The 18,232-nt window shown below is 34.2% G+C and overlaps 1 protein-coding gene across 4 annotated transcripts in view; it reads left to right on the plus strand.

Moving 5' to 3' along the window:
- Positions 1-375: 375 nt before the first annotated feature.
- LOC117108762 overlaps positions 376-18,232 on the plus strand; it is a 34,482-nt gene continuing 16,625 nt past the window's right edge. For all 4 annotated transcript variants that reach the window (XM_033250906.1, XM_033250907.1, XM_033250908.1 and 1 more), the window contains exons 1-6: positions 376-523; positions 11,758-12,011; positions 15,141-15,368; positions 16,034-16,147; positions 16,329-16,408; positions 16,615-16,717. In XM_033250906.1, coding sequence (XP_033106797.1) covers positions 11,856-12,011; positions 15,141-15,368; positions 16,034-16,147; positions 16,329-16,408; positions 16,615-16,717 — 681 coding nt within the window. In that variant the 5' untranslated portion in view covers positions 376-523; positions 11,758-11,855. The remainder of the gene's footprint in view (positions 524-11,757; positions 12,012-15,140; positions 15,369-16,033; positions 16,148-16,328; positions 16,409-16,614; positions 16,718-18,232) is intronic.

The raw sequence follows: 18,232 nt of genomic DNA on the forward strand, positions 1-18,232 counted from the left end.
AATAATAATAATATTATTATTATTATTATTATTATTATTATTATTATTATTATTATTATTATTATTATTATTATTACAATCATTATCACCACCATCATTAACATTCGAATGATGATATCACTATTTCGTAGTTGCAGTATAGGCCACCTATTGGTATATAGTATTTATTATTTTTATTAGTACAATATGGAGACAGAATCTTGTTATCTTGTATCTTGAAGTGAATCACCATAAAGTTTACGCGAATTACCAATATTTGACGCAAATTGTCATGACATGACGTAGAATGACGCGAACTTACATTCAGAAAATTTTTTTCATGACTATTTTGCAAAGCCTGGCTGCCTTGCAAAGCCTTGCGGAGTCAAGCCTCGCTGCTGGTCTCTGCAGTAGGGTATCGTTGCGATTGGGATCATCGGGTGACTCGAATAATACCAATGTAAATATTGTTACAGCAGGCTTCAGAGTTGGTGATACAATTTTAGCGGATTTGGGTTATAAAGTATTATTTTATTTCGAAAAGGTGAGTAATATAACCGAATTTTTTATGACTTATAAATACTGAATATAAGCCTTGGCCTATCCACTTTCAAAATTAAAAATTAGAGCAAGAGATTTAAGGTGATTGTTTGGCTAGGCTAGGCCTTACTTTATTTACTTAGCCTCCTAGGCCTAGCTTTATGCTATGCCCTATTTATGAATGATGTGCGAGATTACCACACCACACAGAACAGCAGCAGAGAGCTAGGGCCAGCTTTGCTAGGGTCTAGGCCTAGGCCTAGGCGAAGACGGCGCTAATGAACTTTCGCACCTAACTGTTAATTCTTAATTTTTTTTTATCTCAGTGTTCTTCTCACAGTCACAACACATAATTATAAAATATTTTTACATGATTCAACTAGGCCTACTTACAAAGTACATTTTTCAACAAAAAATATAGGCTAGGCCTAAGGCCTAGCCCTACCTTTATATTATAAATACCTTTATTTGATAAAGTGTTTCCACGCTTGCTAGCACGACGAGCTGTACATGTATTTTGCTGCTTTGCAATCAAGTAAGAAATTGCCAGAATGTCCAGGCCAATTCTTAAAATTTGAAACAATTATACTTATAATCCAGTCTTATAATTTGAATCTGATTTTTCCCATGAAACATATTCAACAAAATGTGGCATTATTACGTAGTACCGTCTTTTTGAATTCTCTTGTCGTATTAATCAAGGTTAATCAAACCAACGTTTAGTGTTCAGGGGTGGCGCCCGCGGAGGGGCAGGGCCTTCCCCAGTCGGGTAGAAAAACCATAATTCGTCAGGGAGAAAAAAAAAATTATTTGCTTTTTTCTACATATTAGTAGACACTAAAATCGATTAAATAAGCCTTTGAAACCCATAAATTGTCAAATTTTTGTTGGCTTTTCCCCTGGACCATTTTAAGCAACGCTCAAACAAGCCCACTTTGCTGTCGTCGGGGAAATCTGCCTCTGAACCCCCGTCGGGCAAATCCTGGCCCCACCCCTGTTTAGCATTGGCTTTGATAGTTGTTTTGCTGGATTAGGCCCTATTTGTATATCTGTGTACGCATTTGGATATTACTAATTTTTTAAAATTAATTATTGTTCATGTGATTTTCATGTGAGCACACATCATAATCAAACAACACCACCTCAATAAAACGCATGATATGGCATACGAATGAAAATAAGTAAGTTTTCATAAACGTTTGATCAAAAAACATTGCTCTGTAAACTCAGAAATTCTCGCAATTTCTTACTGATTGCAAAATGGCAGCCACTCGTGGTGTTAGCAAGCGCAGATTCGCTGTGCTTATTTGCGGCCTTATTTGTTGAAAAGGTACTTTGTGAGTGGTTGAATCATCATGTGAACATGTTTGTTAATGATATGTTGTGACTGTGAGAAGAACATTGAGGTAAAAAAATTAAGAATTAAAAGTTAGGTAGGAAAGTGCATTAGCGCCCAAAGACTGGTTGTCTATTGGCTTTGTTGTAGGTAGGGCCTACTAATGTATGTATTCACTAATGCTATACTCTCCTAACTAACTTCGCTAAAGGCTGCTGATTCACATGAAGATAGATAGAAGAGATTCACAAATACGTTTTCTAGGGCCTAGGCCTAAGCCTCCTACAGTACTTCGTGTAGGCCTAGGCCTTCATATTTTTTTTTGAATATTTTAAACACTTTATTAAAATATTTTGCTGTGGCTAGCTATGAATCTGTATCTCTGCTTCCATTTACTAAAAAGTAAAAGGTATGGCAAATGACATTACAGGTATATCACCACCCTCACCCAATGAAGTGCCGGAATGTGCATGACGTTATCATTCAAGACTAACATTGCAGTTTGCAGATCGCCCAGATTGCAGGTTACAGACTAAGTCTTGCGCATTCGGCGTGAGGCTTACACATTCGGTGTCTGTCTCATGGTCTCAGGCTTAAAAAAGGACCAAAATCTCACATATTGCCTATATTTAAGAATATGTATGCTATTTCTAAATATTGTCGCTCTTTACTAAACATTCTTCATATACAGAACTTAAAATAGAATTGGTTTTGTAAATATCAGTCATAAACTCTGACCAAACTAACTCGGTTTTCAATAGCCCCACGCCTACAAATTTATCAAAACTTGGAATCTCTGTATTAGGATAACTAGGCAAAATTGGGAGAAGTACCTAACAGTGACGGATGCTTATTAAAGTTACGTAACTCTATGGTTTCATGTTTATTCAGAGGTACTGTACAGTAGGCCTGCTGTATGGATTTGGGTTTGATTGTAATTTGTGGTAATTTCAAGTATAGTAATTATGACCTACTGTACAGTAGGCTTCTTTGATTAAAACTTGAGATGAGATTTTGGGAGTTGAGAACTTCAGATTTGATATGGTATGTAGAGTATGCAACCAGCAGTACAGTATGATCTATCAGGGCCGCCACTAATTGAAGAAGCTAAGCAAGGCCTGGGCCTACGCCAAATGTTTGAGCCAGGATTCAGTTTTTGTTTGATATGGCTATAGATAAAGGACATGACTTTTACCAGTGGCGGATTCAAAGAGGGGGGCTCAGCCAGCCCATGCTCCCTAAATTTTTCTATATTTAAGAGTGCCATCCCCCCAGTCGGACATCTTAGCCCCCCCCCCCTTATAAATTATATCCTAGAGCCGCCACTGCCTCTGCCCCAACGATGGTGGGGTTCAGGTATTATAGACCCTCCATCTGTGAAAGTCCCTCTCTGGGTCCTCTATTTCAAATTCCTGGATCCACCACTGCTTAGTTGAGTGGAACCATACGTCAATTGATCAATAACATGATAGTACTAAGTATTATTTGATTTTGATTTGATGATTTGATTTAATCCCAATGCCACTGCCAGTCTTGAAAGATGATGTTACGCACATTCCTGCACTTCATTGGCCTGGGTGATGGTGAATTAATGCCATTTGCCACGCATTTACTGTAGCAAATGGAAGTAGGGATACGGTAGTGTATCCCTAGCCCATCAGCTGATCCCATGTAACGTTTACCCCTTAGTGATTCATATTCTGTCTCAGTGATAAAGTGACTGGTATTCATACCTGTTTACATTAACCATGGTAAAGGCCACTAGTTATTTTAACCTTGATCTGGAAACAAAAATCCGTAACAGTACACATAACAATACTGTAGGTACAGTAAAATCCGTAACAGTACACATAACAATACTGTAGGCATGGCCGGCGGAAGCGGGGGGGGGGGGGCCGGGGGGGGGGGGCCGGGGTGGCCCAGGCCCCCCCACTTTTTGGCCAAAAATATATAATGTCTGGAGATTTTTGTATGATCGGAAATGCAAAAAAAGGAGAGAAGAAGGATGGGAAAGAGAATGTTTATCCAGTACCCGACCGAATTACATTTTCTCGCAATTCATATTGGCGGATCTGGGGGACATTGATCCTGACCCCTTCCTTGGGCAACAAAAAAAGGGCAAAAAGAAAATAATTCTAGACCTACCTTTTCAGGACCTGTGAGCTTTTTTTTTTTTTTTTTGGCTATTAGAAAATTCGAATTTTGAAGACTTTAAAATTAATTAATACACACTTCATATGTCGGGAAAGCTCAATTCTCACCATCTAGGAATCAAAATTTTCACGGGGGAGAACCCCCAGACCACCCTTTCTTTTTGGGATTTATCGATTCATGGAAAAAAGAATACGCATGCAACTACTCATTTATTTATGTATGTATACACACATAAAATAAAAAATGAGAAAAATTTACCTGACCTATTTCAAGAGGGGAAAACCTTGAATTTTGAAGAGCTTTAAAAGTCATTAAAAGACATTTCAGAAGTCAGGAAAACTCATCTCCCGCCACCTAGAAATCAAAATTTACCCCCTTTATCTTTGGACCCCCTTTATCTTTGGAGTTCATTGATTAATTAAATCATTTTCAAGGTTGGGTGGGGGGGAACATTGAATTTTGAAGAATTTAAAAGTCATTAAAAGACACCACAGAAGTCGGGAAAGCCCATTTCCCGCCACCTAGGAATCAAAATTTTCCCGGGGAAGAACCACAGGACCTCCCCCCACCCTTTCTTTTTGGGATTTATCGATTCATGGAAAAATTACGTATGCAACTTACTCAATCTTTTTTTATGTATGTATACACACAAAAGGCCTATTTACTGTAATAACAATGGGAAAAATTATCTGACCGTTTTCAAGAGTGGAAAACCTTGATTTTGAAGAACTTAATTACTTTTAAGTTCTTCAAAATTCAAGGTGTTCCCCTCTTGAAAATATTATAATGAATTATTATAATGAATAATATATATTATTACAATGAAAATTTTTTTGCGCGTTTCGCGCGCATTTTTTATTGTTAAAGCTTGTGTTTGCTCTCCTTTGCCTTCTAAGTTATAACACATAGTCCCAAGCTCAAAGAAAGAAAATTTAAGATCATTTTACCTAAAAGAAGGGCCTCAATGTGTAATGATGTTGAAAGAATATGTTTGTAATAAATGAAGCTATAAGGAGAATGCTTATATTCTGTTTAAAAAAACGAGTGTGGCCATATATAACATAAGAGCTTGTTAAGGTAGGCCAATTTCCTCTAAAAATTGCACATTTTAGGGAGTTTTGATCAATTCCGACGAAATTAGAATTAAAAAAACAAAAAATTTTCGCGCGCTTCGCGCGCATTTTTTAATGTTAAAGCTTGTGCTTGCTCTCCTTTGCCTTCTAAGTTATAACACATAGTCCCAAACTTGAGAAAGAAAATTTAAGGTAGATCGATTTACCTAAAAGAAGGGCCTCAATGTGTAATGATGTTGAAAGAATAGGCCTATGATTGTAATAAATACTAACCACGATGAAAATGCTTATATTTTGCTTCAAACACACGTGTGTGGCCTATATTAATAATAAAATAAGCCCTATGTCGTATTGTTTTCTATATGGTGGGTGGAGGGGGGGTATCACCGAAGACCCCAGTTACACGCCTACTTATAAGTGGGGCTCCCCCACTTTGAAAAACGTTCCGCCGGCCCTGGTAGGTACAATACATTCTTGGTAATTTCAAACATACTGTAGAACAACAAAAACAGACATTGAATTGGATCATGGATTTTTAGGATAACCAGTTAACATTAATTATTCATCAAATTCACCCTGACCTATGTCATATAACACTAATTGTATGTTTTTTCAGTTGTACAGTATTGCGATTCTGTACTAAATAATATTCATGTACTGTATTAGCAAGACCACGATAGTGCTCTGTAAATAGTTGTGATAGTGTTTTTTGGTGATTTCGTTTAAAGAAATATTTTAATCACATACAGTACTGTAAATGTTTTATGATTTTGAAATGAAGATTATTCTTTTACTCCTACATTATTCTTTAGCAACATGCACATAACATCCCCAACCAGGGATTTTATGTCTTGGCTGAACTCCCATTTTCAAGTGAAATCCCATACCAAACAGGTAGGCAGAAAATTTTCTTTTCCAGGCCTGGAGAAGCCCTGTAGTACTGTACTACAGTGCAGTAGTCAGTCTAGTAAAGTGTGTCGGGCTGTTTAAAAGTTAGTTGTTCAATATAATCATTGTTTTGTTAGGCAGTCAAATATCAATAATATCATAATAATTGGCATTGGTAGTCATTGATTGAAACCCTAGACTCATATGTATTTTACCAATGGTTTATTGATCCATGTTTTAACGACCAATTTTCTCTTGTTGTTTTGTTGAATGAAGATGCGTCTGGCTGATCAATCACATATTTCTACATTTGTTTGAGTAGAATACTTGGCTAATCGTGTGTAAAAGTTGAATTATTTGCATTCCTTTCCAATTCAATTAATTTGGTCATACACATTGCCCAGTCTTATAACAGTTTTTACTACTTAATCCATATGTCATTAACACGTTATATCGTCATTGCGGACTTATAAAATCTGCATAGGCTATAAAACTAAAAGAAAATGCATACTTTTTGAGTCTGTACTGAGCCCAAAAAATCTGCAATGATAATATAACATGTTCATAAATCTTCATCTCTGTTTCAGTATTTATTATTTGTCTTTCTCTATTTTTATCAAGACTACTATATCATCATTCAATTCAGGTCTATCTTTTAATCAATTTACCATCGAAGGTCATTGCTGGAATACTTTATGTCACAATAATACAAATAAATAACAATGCGAATACTGTGTTACAGAATGACAGGCTTAGGATAGGATAAGAAGATGATAACTCAGTAAATTCAAAGACTTATTTCCAGTGTGGTGCTTCTGGTGGTGATTGGGTAGATGGTACTGTACATGTACTGTACATAGGGGACAATCCCCACCCCTTTCCGAAGAGTGTACTGTGTATAGTACTTGATCCATATTGTACACAGGCCCAACATCTTATTGTAAACGTCTCTTCTGTTTAAAACTTGTATTTCAGTCCTCCAGCTGAAACACAAGAAGAACAGCAGATGGAAGTGAACTTGTGACCATGATCTGAAAGGATATTTATTGTAGGTTCAGCGCACTCACAGTGGCTACCACCAGTTTTAAAAGCTGACTGAGCAAAGCTGCTCTTGAATAGTTGAGAGTTTGAGAGTATGAGTTTGAGTCTTGTGGGATGGGTTGTTAACATTAGCAATTGGTGAATCATTAACTATAGTGTGCATAAAAGCCATATCTTTTGTGAGGCCCAAGTTAAGTACTATACTGTAATCAAATTTGTTTTATTACAAATTTTTCTATCATACCCTATTTTTTCAAGAAAATTAATTTCTGTGTCTATCAATCATTATCAGCATAACAAACTGATTATTATTATTATTCTGCACCTTAATCATACATGCAGTAGGCAGTCATTCATCGCACCATTACTGTATGATTAAATAGATTATTATTTAAAAAAACCCAAGGGCAGAAATTTTGCAATAAAGTAAGTGAAAATAGTCTATGGTACTGTAACATCATTGTTAAGTGTATTGTTAACAATCTGTCTGTGTTGATTTTTAATTCACTATATAATTGCTTATTTACTGATGGTACAGTAGCATTCAAATAAAAATTATTATAAAACCTTTACCTCTTCAATTAACACTATGCAAAATTAACTATTTTTTTTCTATATTTCCAACTAGAGAAGTAAAATGGCATTATATCAATAAGTAGGCTATATTTCTCTAGGTTTTATTTGCACATAAGGAAATGAAAATGTTAATGAATAATTCAATTTTACCATGGATACTATAGCTCCATGATGTCAACAAAGAAAGAAAATTGTACAATACTAAAATGGCAGGTGCTATATCCTGATATGTGAAGAAAGAGCAAGAAAGAGGCTGTTGTTAGACATAAATACAGTTATATTATTAGTTAATGAACTGTGTATCAAACGTCTAGTAACACGCTGCTTTACAAGTATTAATTGATATCCAATCGCGAGTGTCTGGTAGTGCTTAATCAAGCAATGCTAAAACTATTGTTTGTATAAAAATTATTGTGGTTTGGTATTATACTTTACGATAGTTCTACATTATGTCCCACACTCCAATATCATGTGATACTCGGTGTCTAAATTCCATAAATTATTGTTGGTTTTAATATGGTAAAAGATATCTTTTTCATGAGTCATTAACAACTTCTAAAGCAAATTATTATTTAAACTACAGTATTATTGGATAGCTACAGTATATGGGACTGGAACTGTTCCTATCATTTTTATCATCTTACATTAGTGTTTTAAAAATTAGGATAAACATTTTTAAATATGTCACTAATTTATATGCTCTCTAGTTGATGTATTACTTCAAAAATGAGCAAGTTAGTTAAAGATTATTAATATTAAATAATCTGTTTTTATAATTTTTTTAAACATTTTTCAGGGGACCCAGATTATTAGCCTACTGTATGTTCATTCATTCCTGTTCTCCTTTTTTTTATACAGTTGGTGTGAAGTGAGGTCTTGTATTATATATATTTTTTTTTTTTGTGAGTTAAAGTACTCCCAGAACAAAACTGTATGGTACTGTGTTGTTTATGGTGTACAGTAGTTGTGATAGCAGTGAATCTACCGTATTATTATTATTGTTTCTGTTGCTGGAAGTGTGTCACTAATTGGGACTAAATATTTAATGTAGACGCTCTCATCAGTTTGTTGTCACTCCCTTAATACTTATTGTATCCTAACAATGAACAATTTTTGTATTTGCTGTATCAGTTAAATTCTGTAGAACTACTATGTACATATATTTTATTGCATTGCCCTAGAGTTGTACTGTACAACATGTCTGACATTCCAAGTAACAAAAACACATATTTGTTTGCTGTTGAATAGATCAATTATTACAATGATGTGTGAGTGTGCCGTTAGGCTTGTTTGATTTGTCTTCAAAAGTTCAATGGTATTTGCCAAAGTTTTTCTTGTGGAGTTACCCTTGATCCGGCAAAGTGCTCATTTTGTATGGCAACAGGTAATTTTGGTTTGTTCTCCCCTTGGTTGTCAAGCTAGTCACATACCAGTACATGCTATAAATTGATTTACTTATTTAATCCAGTCAATCATTCAATCAGAATTTATTGTCATCATTCATGAAGATTGGTTCACAGTGGAATAAAATTCTTGTGGTTTATAGTTCGGCATAAACAGGAAAATGCAGTAACTGGCACTAGACTGTGATGTTGCATTATGTGTTGGTTATTGCACAAGGTTGAAAGTAGCATACTCATTGGGAAAACACTGGCAATTTACTCATTTTAATCTTAAGAATTATTTTAGATAAAATCAGCAAATTACCACTGGCAGTAATTTGCTGATTTAGATCCAACAAGTGTTACAGTAGGTGGAAATTAGTAAGTCCCAGGAAATTTGCTGGTTTGGATTAATTTTTTTAATAACAGCTATATTTTAAAAGGGAAAACAACTTGTAGTACCATAATGGTGTTTTCACAAGGTCGGTTTTGCAAAAAGATACAAAGAAAATGAAGAAAATATTATATCAAAATCAAAGAAAAGTAAATTCAAAATTATAAAGACTAAAAAGTGATGTCATGACAATGACTATACTATAGAAAAGTTTAAAATGATTTGTTCATTATTTGAAATATTTAATCCTGTTAGTTATATATAAATCTTTTAAAGGTATTAGGAGCAGTTGTTGCAAAATTATTTATATTGTTTAGGTTACTCCAGATTTCAGCCCCATGGTATGAAAAACTTCTTTTTTTATATTCAGTCTTTGGTTTATGTAAATGTACGATGTCATTTGACCTGGTTCATTACAGCCGTTTTTTATAATTAATATTTATAAGATTTTCAAACGTAATCAAGTTGATCAGAATGAACAGTTAAAGATATCTTCCCGAACCCCATCCCCCAGTATAGTTCATCACTCAAACTACTACAGGAAAAATATTTTGTGTAATAAAGGTTGCCAGACCATAAAAATAACATATCAAAATTATTACTGTGATGCATAAAATGATTTGTTGGTAAATTGTAATGAATGTCATAGCCTTCCCTTACTGTATCTTATGTGTAACTACATCAGATTGTAAACAGTAGGAAGCTGGGTGCCTAAATTGTAACTGAAGCATGTGTATTATTGTGGTTACACACAGGATATTTGTAATTGTTTAAATAACTGTCTGATAATAATAATAATGGATACGATTAATTTTGTAGTCGCGTTTAAACTATTACTGTATATGGTTTGGATATATTTTAACATTCTAAATAAAATTGAAAATGTTCAGGCTGAATAAATTGTATGTATGTTAATTAGTAATTTTCAACCAACACTTACCTTGAAATAATTAAAGTAATACATAAAAGGCCTTTTTATTATTTTGCTCCACTTGCGCAGTTTTTGAATACTTAGCACTTGGGACAATTTTACATGGCTGAGACTCATTAAACTGTCATTATCACTACCATTTTGATATGTAGTGATGAGATGGTGACTGCCACACCTTATATGTACCATTCTCACATCAATATTGCCCAATTTCTCATGTACAATAACCTTCAATAGTGTATCTTTTTTATGGTTCATCGTTGTTTTCCATCACAAGGCAACAGGAAGAATATCTTTCAGAAACCTCATTGTAATCAATGAATCTCTTTTTCCTTGCGGGGTTATTATTATTATTATTATTATTGTTATTATTGTAGTAGTAATAGAAATTATTTTTTAAGGAGAAAAATTAGCCATCATTCTCATCCAAGTTTAGAATGAGAAATATTTTTAATTATTACATTATGTGGCCTTATTTTTGTTGACTGTGTATCAATACACCTTTGTGTTCAGTCAACTTGAACAGCTGGTATGTAGAATTGACCTCACTGTGCCACTGAATATTCATAAGATGAGTCATCATGGACTGCAGGCCCATGAGGATGAGTATATTCTAATTACAGTTATGATGAATAATAGTGACACAGTATATCAGAGCATTAGTTATTATTTTTGCTAACTGTTTACCGTTAGTTCTCTGTTTGCAGCTGGTGCTTGCAATCTGCATGCTATAAAAGCTTTATATGTTATAAGATACCAATATATCAAGTTGTCTGAAATCATCTACCAAAACAGATAAGGTTTCATAGAGATCTATTATCATCTTATACATTATTATTATCATTAAAATTTGAGGACAGATTATGTTTCATAGTGATGTGATTTTAAGAATTTTTTTCTTCTTGTTTTTGTTTGCATTATTGAGTTTGTATGCATCTAGTACAAAAGGCACTCTGTCCACTGTAAGTCCAATAATTTGAAATTGTCAAAGGTTCTTTTATCACCAAGATAGATTATAAGAATACAGTATGTTGGTTTTTTTTTTTTATTGATTGATTAATATTCATTTTCAAATCATAAATGTATCCTTCAGGATGTACAGTAGGCCAACTACTGTACATGGAGGTGTTTGTTTTTGTTTATTATTGATAATATTTTTTCTCTGTTGTATTTCTCTGTTCATGTACTTTACATGTATGTATCCTGTTCATCCTCTCTTGCCTTCTCTTTTCCTCTTCTGAATAATTACCACAAAATCACTGTAAACATTTGCCTTGCTATAAATCACAGCTCAACAGTGTGTGTGAAGGGGATGGTTGGCTATTCAGCAGTTTTAAACAATGTTTTCCCATGGTTCCCTTCATGGTTTTCTATTGCATTGCACCCTCAATGTAGCCTACAGTAATTGCATTCATTCCATTTTTGTTTCTATTTCATTCATTGCTTTCTTTGTGCCACTGTAGATCTCCTGTCATCATGCGGATCATATTCATCAACTATCAGCATGGTGATCACATTGTAAGAGTGATCTGATTTCTCCCATAGGAGTAATCAGAAAGATATGAAGAAGAACCTAATAAGTTTTGCAAAACAAATGATGTCTACTACTTCACAAAGCCATCTACAGAGGCCAGGCAGCACAGCCTCTCTTTCCTTCCCAAAGGGATTGTTGAATGCACCGGGGGAAAATAACTGTTTCCTAAACAGTGCTGTGCAGGTAAGTGGCCCCTTTAATTTGGACTTACAGGTAATTGTTGTGTATCATATCATAGTTAATTCGGTTTATTTAGTATTAAAAAAGTTGCATGTACTGTCATCTTGTTTGTCGTTAAGGTTGAGGCTCATCTTTCTCCTTTCCTAAAATGAACAGAATACACAAACAGTTGCATCTGGCCTGCTGTGTAACTAATTGATGTTTATTGCTCATGTATGATGGCGATTAAATTTCATTAGAGTTTCTCGTATTTTGGCTTGTGATTGATATATTTACAGAGTATATCAGGGGTCCCAAGTCTTCTGGAGCTCTCGAGTGTCTCCCGGAAATCGGGATGGCCTCCCACACTCCCGCAAACAAGCAAGAATCATCCGGAAATAACCCATCTCCCGCAAATTCATAATATTTGCATGTTTTATAAATATTTTATTTATTATCAATCAGTGTTAATGTGTGCAGTATTACATAAAATTAAATTTGTCAATAAAGTCATAACCACTGCAGATCAGTGAAGAATTCAAAGGGAACTCCTAATTTTTCCCAAATTATACAAAAATGGGGGAAAAGGAAAATTATATTCTAAAATTTATGTCTGAAAGAGCAGTTTAGCTTAGTCGGCTATCTGGTGGTAGCCACTGTGTGTGCAATGAACCGTGGAGATCTCTAGGTCCCCCGTGTTTCAGCTAGAGGGCTGAAATACAAGTTACAATAGTGCACCGTCTTTCGGATGAGATGAAGCTGTTGGTCCCGTGTGCATTATGTGCATGTTAAAAAAACGCAGTAAACTCTTCAAAAAGAGTAGGGGATTGTCTCCCGGTGTACTGCCCAATCACCACCAGAAGGACCCCACTGGAAATAAGTCTTCTTCTAGACTTTCCTGGGCTATCCTTGGTGTCTACACCGAATAAATCCAATCCAATCCAAAGAGTGTCATTTCCGGCAATCTAGAGGTACCACAATCATAAATTTTCCTACCTCAGTGGTATAGTAGGCTTACAGGCCTACCCTATGTCCCTCTCTGCCCCTCCCCCTATTTCAAATTCCAGGATCAGCCACTGGAGATCTTCCGGTAATGAATTCTAATATATAGGGCATCACTAAAAGAATTACTATATGAAGAGTAGTGGATGAGAAACAAGTTGCAAACAAGATAAAATTCTTTTATTACATTATATTATAATTATCATTTGGCCTATTAAGTGTGATTAAATGTTAGTTGTATACTGGTAGACTACAGTTCAAGTCCAACCAAAAGGCTGTTTTGATGCTCGGTTCCCAATTTCAGGATTAATGCTTTGATCCTTGCAAATTTAATAAATGAGATGTTGTGCATTTACCAAGCTACTGTAGGCCAACTAATGGATGATTCAAGATGGTATGCAGAAAAATGCTCATGTAAAAAATGAACACAGTAGAAAAAGGCCTCAATTGACAAATACTGGTTGGATGGAGTGGTTCCCATTGCTGTAAAAATGCTAATGGGCCCAATTTTACCTGTCTTGTCAATTGGAGAAATTGTCATTTTGACAATTTGCATCTTCAGTCATTATGCAAAGTTTTACCTTCTGTATGTCAACTGTGGCCGTTTTTACCATGTTGGAAGAAGTAATTTCTGGGAGATCTGTTTCTGTCCAGATTTCGAGGAGACTTCCTCGACTTGAGGGGAGCCATTTCTGCCTTCATTCCTTTATGATATTATTAATATTATTATACAAACACTTAAATCATTGTAACCAATAATAATAATACTCAATAAAGTCTTATTCAGTGACAGAAACAATAGAATTACTATATATACAGAATTGTTAAATAATTTGTTTCTAATTGGTAAACCAACACACAGTCTGAATAAATTACATGGATTACAAGCTTGTTGGTAATTTGATGGCATTGACCTGTCAAGGATTGTGTGCTAGAATTATAAATGATATCATTAGCTACATAATAAAAAGAAAAAAATATTAGAATTATTTAATTTAACAAGTACAAGTTATAATCAGTGGCATAGAGCTCAGTTCTTCAGAGAGTGCAGAACCAAAAAAAAAAATAAAACATAAAAAAAAAATTAGTACTTTTTTTGTTTTTTAGCATTAACATGTAGTGTCTATAAGCCCTAACTGTAAACTGTCAGTAGCCACTATATGTGATCGAGTATTACAGTTACCAAGACCAATACCAGTATCTATGAGTTTTGAAATGGGGGGTGGGAGGGAGCATGAAGGTGAAGTTGGGGAGAGGGCTTTAGCTCGCAAAATAAGGTGACATGATATTTTTGGGGGAGCCTGTGGAAGCGCAAGTATTTTTGAAGGGTGTGTCCCCGCAAATCACCCTAGATACACCACTGACTATACTGTAATGTATGTACTGTAGAATAATAATGTACATTACATTTTATTTTTTATTATTCATTAATTATAACCAAAGTTAAATATCCTCAAAATGAAATGGTAATTTTACTTTATCTGATTTGTGTGTTACATTACCTGGTACCTGTCACTCTATGGAAATCTTAAAATCTCAATTTGGTAATTATTAAGTGCAAAGTACTGGTATCCAAATGTAGTGCTCAAAAATTTAGTAATGATACTAAAAAATACATTTTTTATATATCGCATAATGCCAGAGCTTCGACTGTATGCACTTAACATAAACAGAAAAGAGAGAAAAAACAAAAAAGAACTAAAACACGAAAAAACCTAAAATTAATGTGTTAATAGAAATTAGTTTCTATGTTCCTAAATGAAAACTATAAACTATACACCTTCAGTGCACATTATATATTACAGTATTACAGTAATACTGCTACCACTTTGTTTGCCATATTTACACATCTTATGCTTTGTTTATATTAACTGCTATGTATCAATATTTCATAAAACTTTATGACTAACATTCTTTCGCTGTAAAGTTTAAGTATGGTACTTCTGTTACTTTTTATTAAACTATTAATATTTGTACAGGTTGTTTTTTTTAGGTAAAATACAAAAATTCTTAATTCAGTTTGAAAAATGGAAACTCAAAATTTAAATCAAAGAATATCCAAAAAACAATTAACTTTTTAAACATTTTCCAAAAATTTAATGTTACAAAAAATGTTGCATTCTGCAAATTTTTTTCGGTTTATTGCTGTAGGTGTTATGGCATCTGGATATTTTCCGTCGGAGCTTTCGTAACTATGTTGGTCACGCCTGTATGGGAAACTCGTGCATATTCTGTGCTCTTAAGGTTATCTTCACCCAGTTCCAGTATGGTGAGGAGCAAGCATTACCCCCTGATGCTTTGCGTCATGCTCTTGCTGAAAACTTCAAAAACCAGCAGCGGTTTCAACTTGGCTGTATGGATGACGCAGCTGAATGCTTTGTACGTTATCAATCTAATATTTTATTTTGAGACTAATAAAAAATTTATGGTTTTTTTTATGATGTAAGTATAAAGATAAGGAAGTTTGTATTAATAACTAAACTATTGTGGTTTCAGTAATAAAATTAATTGACTTCAGTCCTGTTGAACCAAAGATTCAAATAATTTTATTGTCCATTGGAAATAACTAAAATTCATTTGAAAAGCAGACAAAAAAAAAGTGGAAGTCAACCGAAATTTAAAAATCGCTGCTATGGGTATAGTACATAAATATAAAAATATGGTATAAATACTATATTTATCATTTAAACATAGAAAAGATCATATTGCTCTTTAAGTTTTTGTTAACCTATATTTATATGAGCCAGAGGCCATTGTGTAAAAAGAAAAAATAAATGTCCTTAGTCCCTCTGCCAAGGAATGGAAAGATATAATTAAGACAAGTTTTAAACAAACCAATACATTTAAGAGAGTTGGCATTAAAAGTTAAGTGGGCAAGCAGATTAAAAAAAGGATAAATAAGATATAGTTTTAATTAAATTGAGTGATGGATAACTATTAAGTAGATAATAAATAATTCAAAAATAAAACAGATAAGTGAATGACATAAAAGGATTGATTTAACTTTGATTTTTATTAACAATTCTTTATTGTTTTTTCTTCAGGAAAACATTTTGTGTCGCATTCATTTCCATGTAGCTCATGATATTAGGGAAGATCTGTGCAATGTCAAACATTGTGTACCTCATAGGAAATTTGGAATGACCCTTCTTGAAATTGTGAGTGAAACCTTTGACTATTTACAATTGCATGATTAATGATTAATTGATATATCATTAATAATTAAAATGCCTTTCCTAAAAATAATGATTTTTTAGTTTGGTATCTTGTCTGCTTAATATTTTTTTATACTGTCCTATCTAAAAATTGCTGATTTTTTTTGTTTTTGTGTTGTTTCAGAGTAAATGCAGATGTGGTGCCACCTCTGAGCCATTTCCCTTCACTCAAATGGTTAGTTATGTATCCTGCAAAGCATTATGGTACGTTTAAATACAATAATTCAATGAATGTACCTATGCAAATGTGGTCAATAGTTTTTTTCCCCATGAATTTCCCTCATAATGTATCACAAAATCAATAATATCTGGTAAATTTCCTGGAAAAATCCCAATAAATTTTATCACTCACATTACTAAACTTGAAGTGTAAAATGCTGTGACTTTTTTTTTCCTTTTTTAAAATGAAGTTCTGAATTTCGGAAGAGTAAGATACAGCGAGTACCCCGAACATTGTCATTTGGAGAATTGTTACACCGTGCAAATGCAGTGGGAGATATACGAGCATGTCCTGTAAGTGCTTTGTTTTATTCAGGTATAGGCATTTATAATGCGCCTTATCCTTGAGGTTATAAAGCGCAGTTATTTGCCTGGTCATTGGGTCCACATGCTAAGTATTGCTGCTTGTAATCAACACAGGAGCAGGCAACCCCACCAGGTATCCTGGGTGTAGAGAAGCAATGCAGATAAAGTACCTTGCTCAAGGACACAAGCAAAATGCTCAACAAGGGATTAAAACACCGCCCTCAATGTTGGGAAACCAAACCATTCCTGCTGCGCCGAACAGCTTCCACAATTACGATACAGCACACCCTCTAATTCGAGTCCACTTTTTCCAAGTACCAACTAACAATTTTCAAACATTCAATGCAGAGCTAACTCTCTAAATTGAAGAACAAACCCCCTCGATCACTCCACATTTTTTAATTTTTGAATTGGAGGATGAACAGTATATATGCCTGTACATTGCTTGTGTTCAGTTGTGTGTATTTTCCTTTATATTTTGTTTATTGGCTTTTTATTTTCTTCTGCTGAATTGATTCTTCTGTTTATATAATTTAAAAGGTGAGAAATGAATGTAGGTATTGTTTTTTTATGTTAGGGAAAAACATGCTTGTGATCCTATTTAATTTCATTGAGTCATATGCAGACTATCACATTTTATTTGATAGAAAACTGTTGTATGCCCATATATAGCTGTGATATGCCTATATATGGTCATGATGTGATGTCAACATGACCATTTTAGGTATGTCGCATGTTTTTGTCAAGTGAAATTTGATAGTCTGGAGAGGGCTTCTAGATAGTAAAGTACTGTTCACCTTGTTTATTAATACTGTATACAGACTACATCACCTGCGAAAGTTCACTCTACAAAAGCTTGGAGTTCAATTAAAGTGTGTTAGTCTACCTACACTATTTGTTAGTTGAGGAAATGAGTATTGTCTTTGCATGTACAGTAATTCAAGACATTGTGTAAAAGTGAAGTACATGTAGCCAGAATCTATAAATTAATATACATTCAACACAACTTCAAGGATAACCAGTGGGGTCCTTCTGGTGGTGATTGGGCAGTACACCGGGAGACAATCCCCTACTCTTCTCCGAAGAGTGTACTTCGTTCTTTAATATGAACACGGGCCATACACAGGACCAACGGCTTAAACATCTCATCCGAAAGACGGTGCGCTATTGTAGCTTGTATTTCAGATGGGAGTTAACTATAGTTCTAGAGATCTCCAGGGTTCAGTGCAGACTCAACAGCTACCACCAGTTTAGCTGACTGAGCTAAGCTATTTGGTGTATAGGAAGTATTTTTTTCAGACAGTCTGTCAACAATCCTTCAGTGAACAGAAAATTTAAAAAAATTTCAATTCAATATACATTTATTCAATCAATGGATGAACATGACATGAATCATTAAATTTCAATAGTATAATTCCATTGATAAGGATAAAGTTGTAGAAGCAGTTTGGCTTGTCTCAATTGACCTTTACAAAAAAAGTACAAAATAAAATTTAAAAAAAG

The sequence above is a fragment of the Anneissia japonica genome, unplaced genomic scaffold (genome assembly GCF_011630105.1).
Source record: "Anneissia japonica isolate Jap-2015-1 unplaced genomic scaffold, ASM1163010v1 scaffold287941_len684077_cov200, whole genome shotgun sequence".
NCBI lineage: Eukaryota > Metazoa > Echinodermata > Crinoidea > Comatulida > Comatulidae > Anneissia > Anneissia japonica.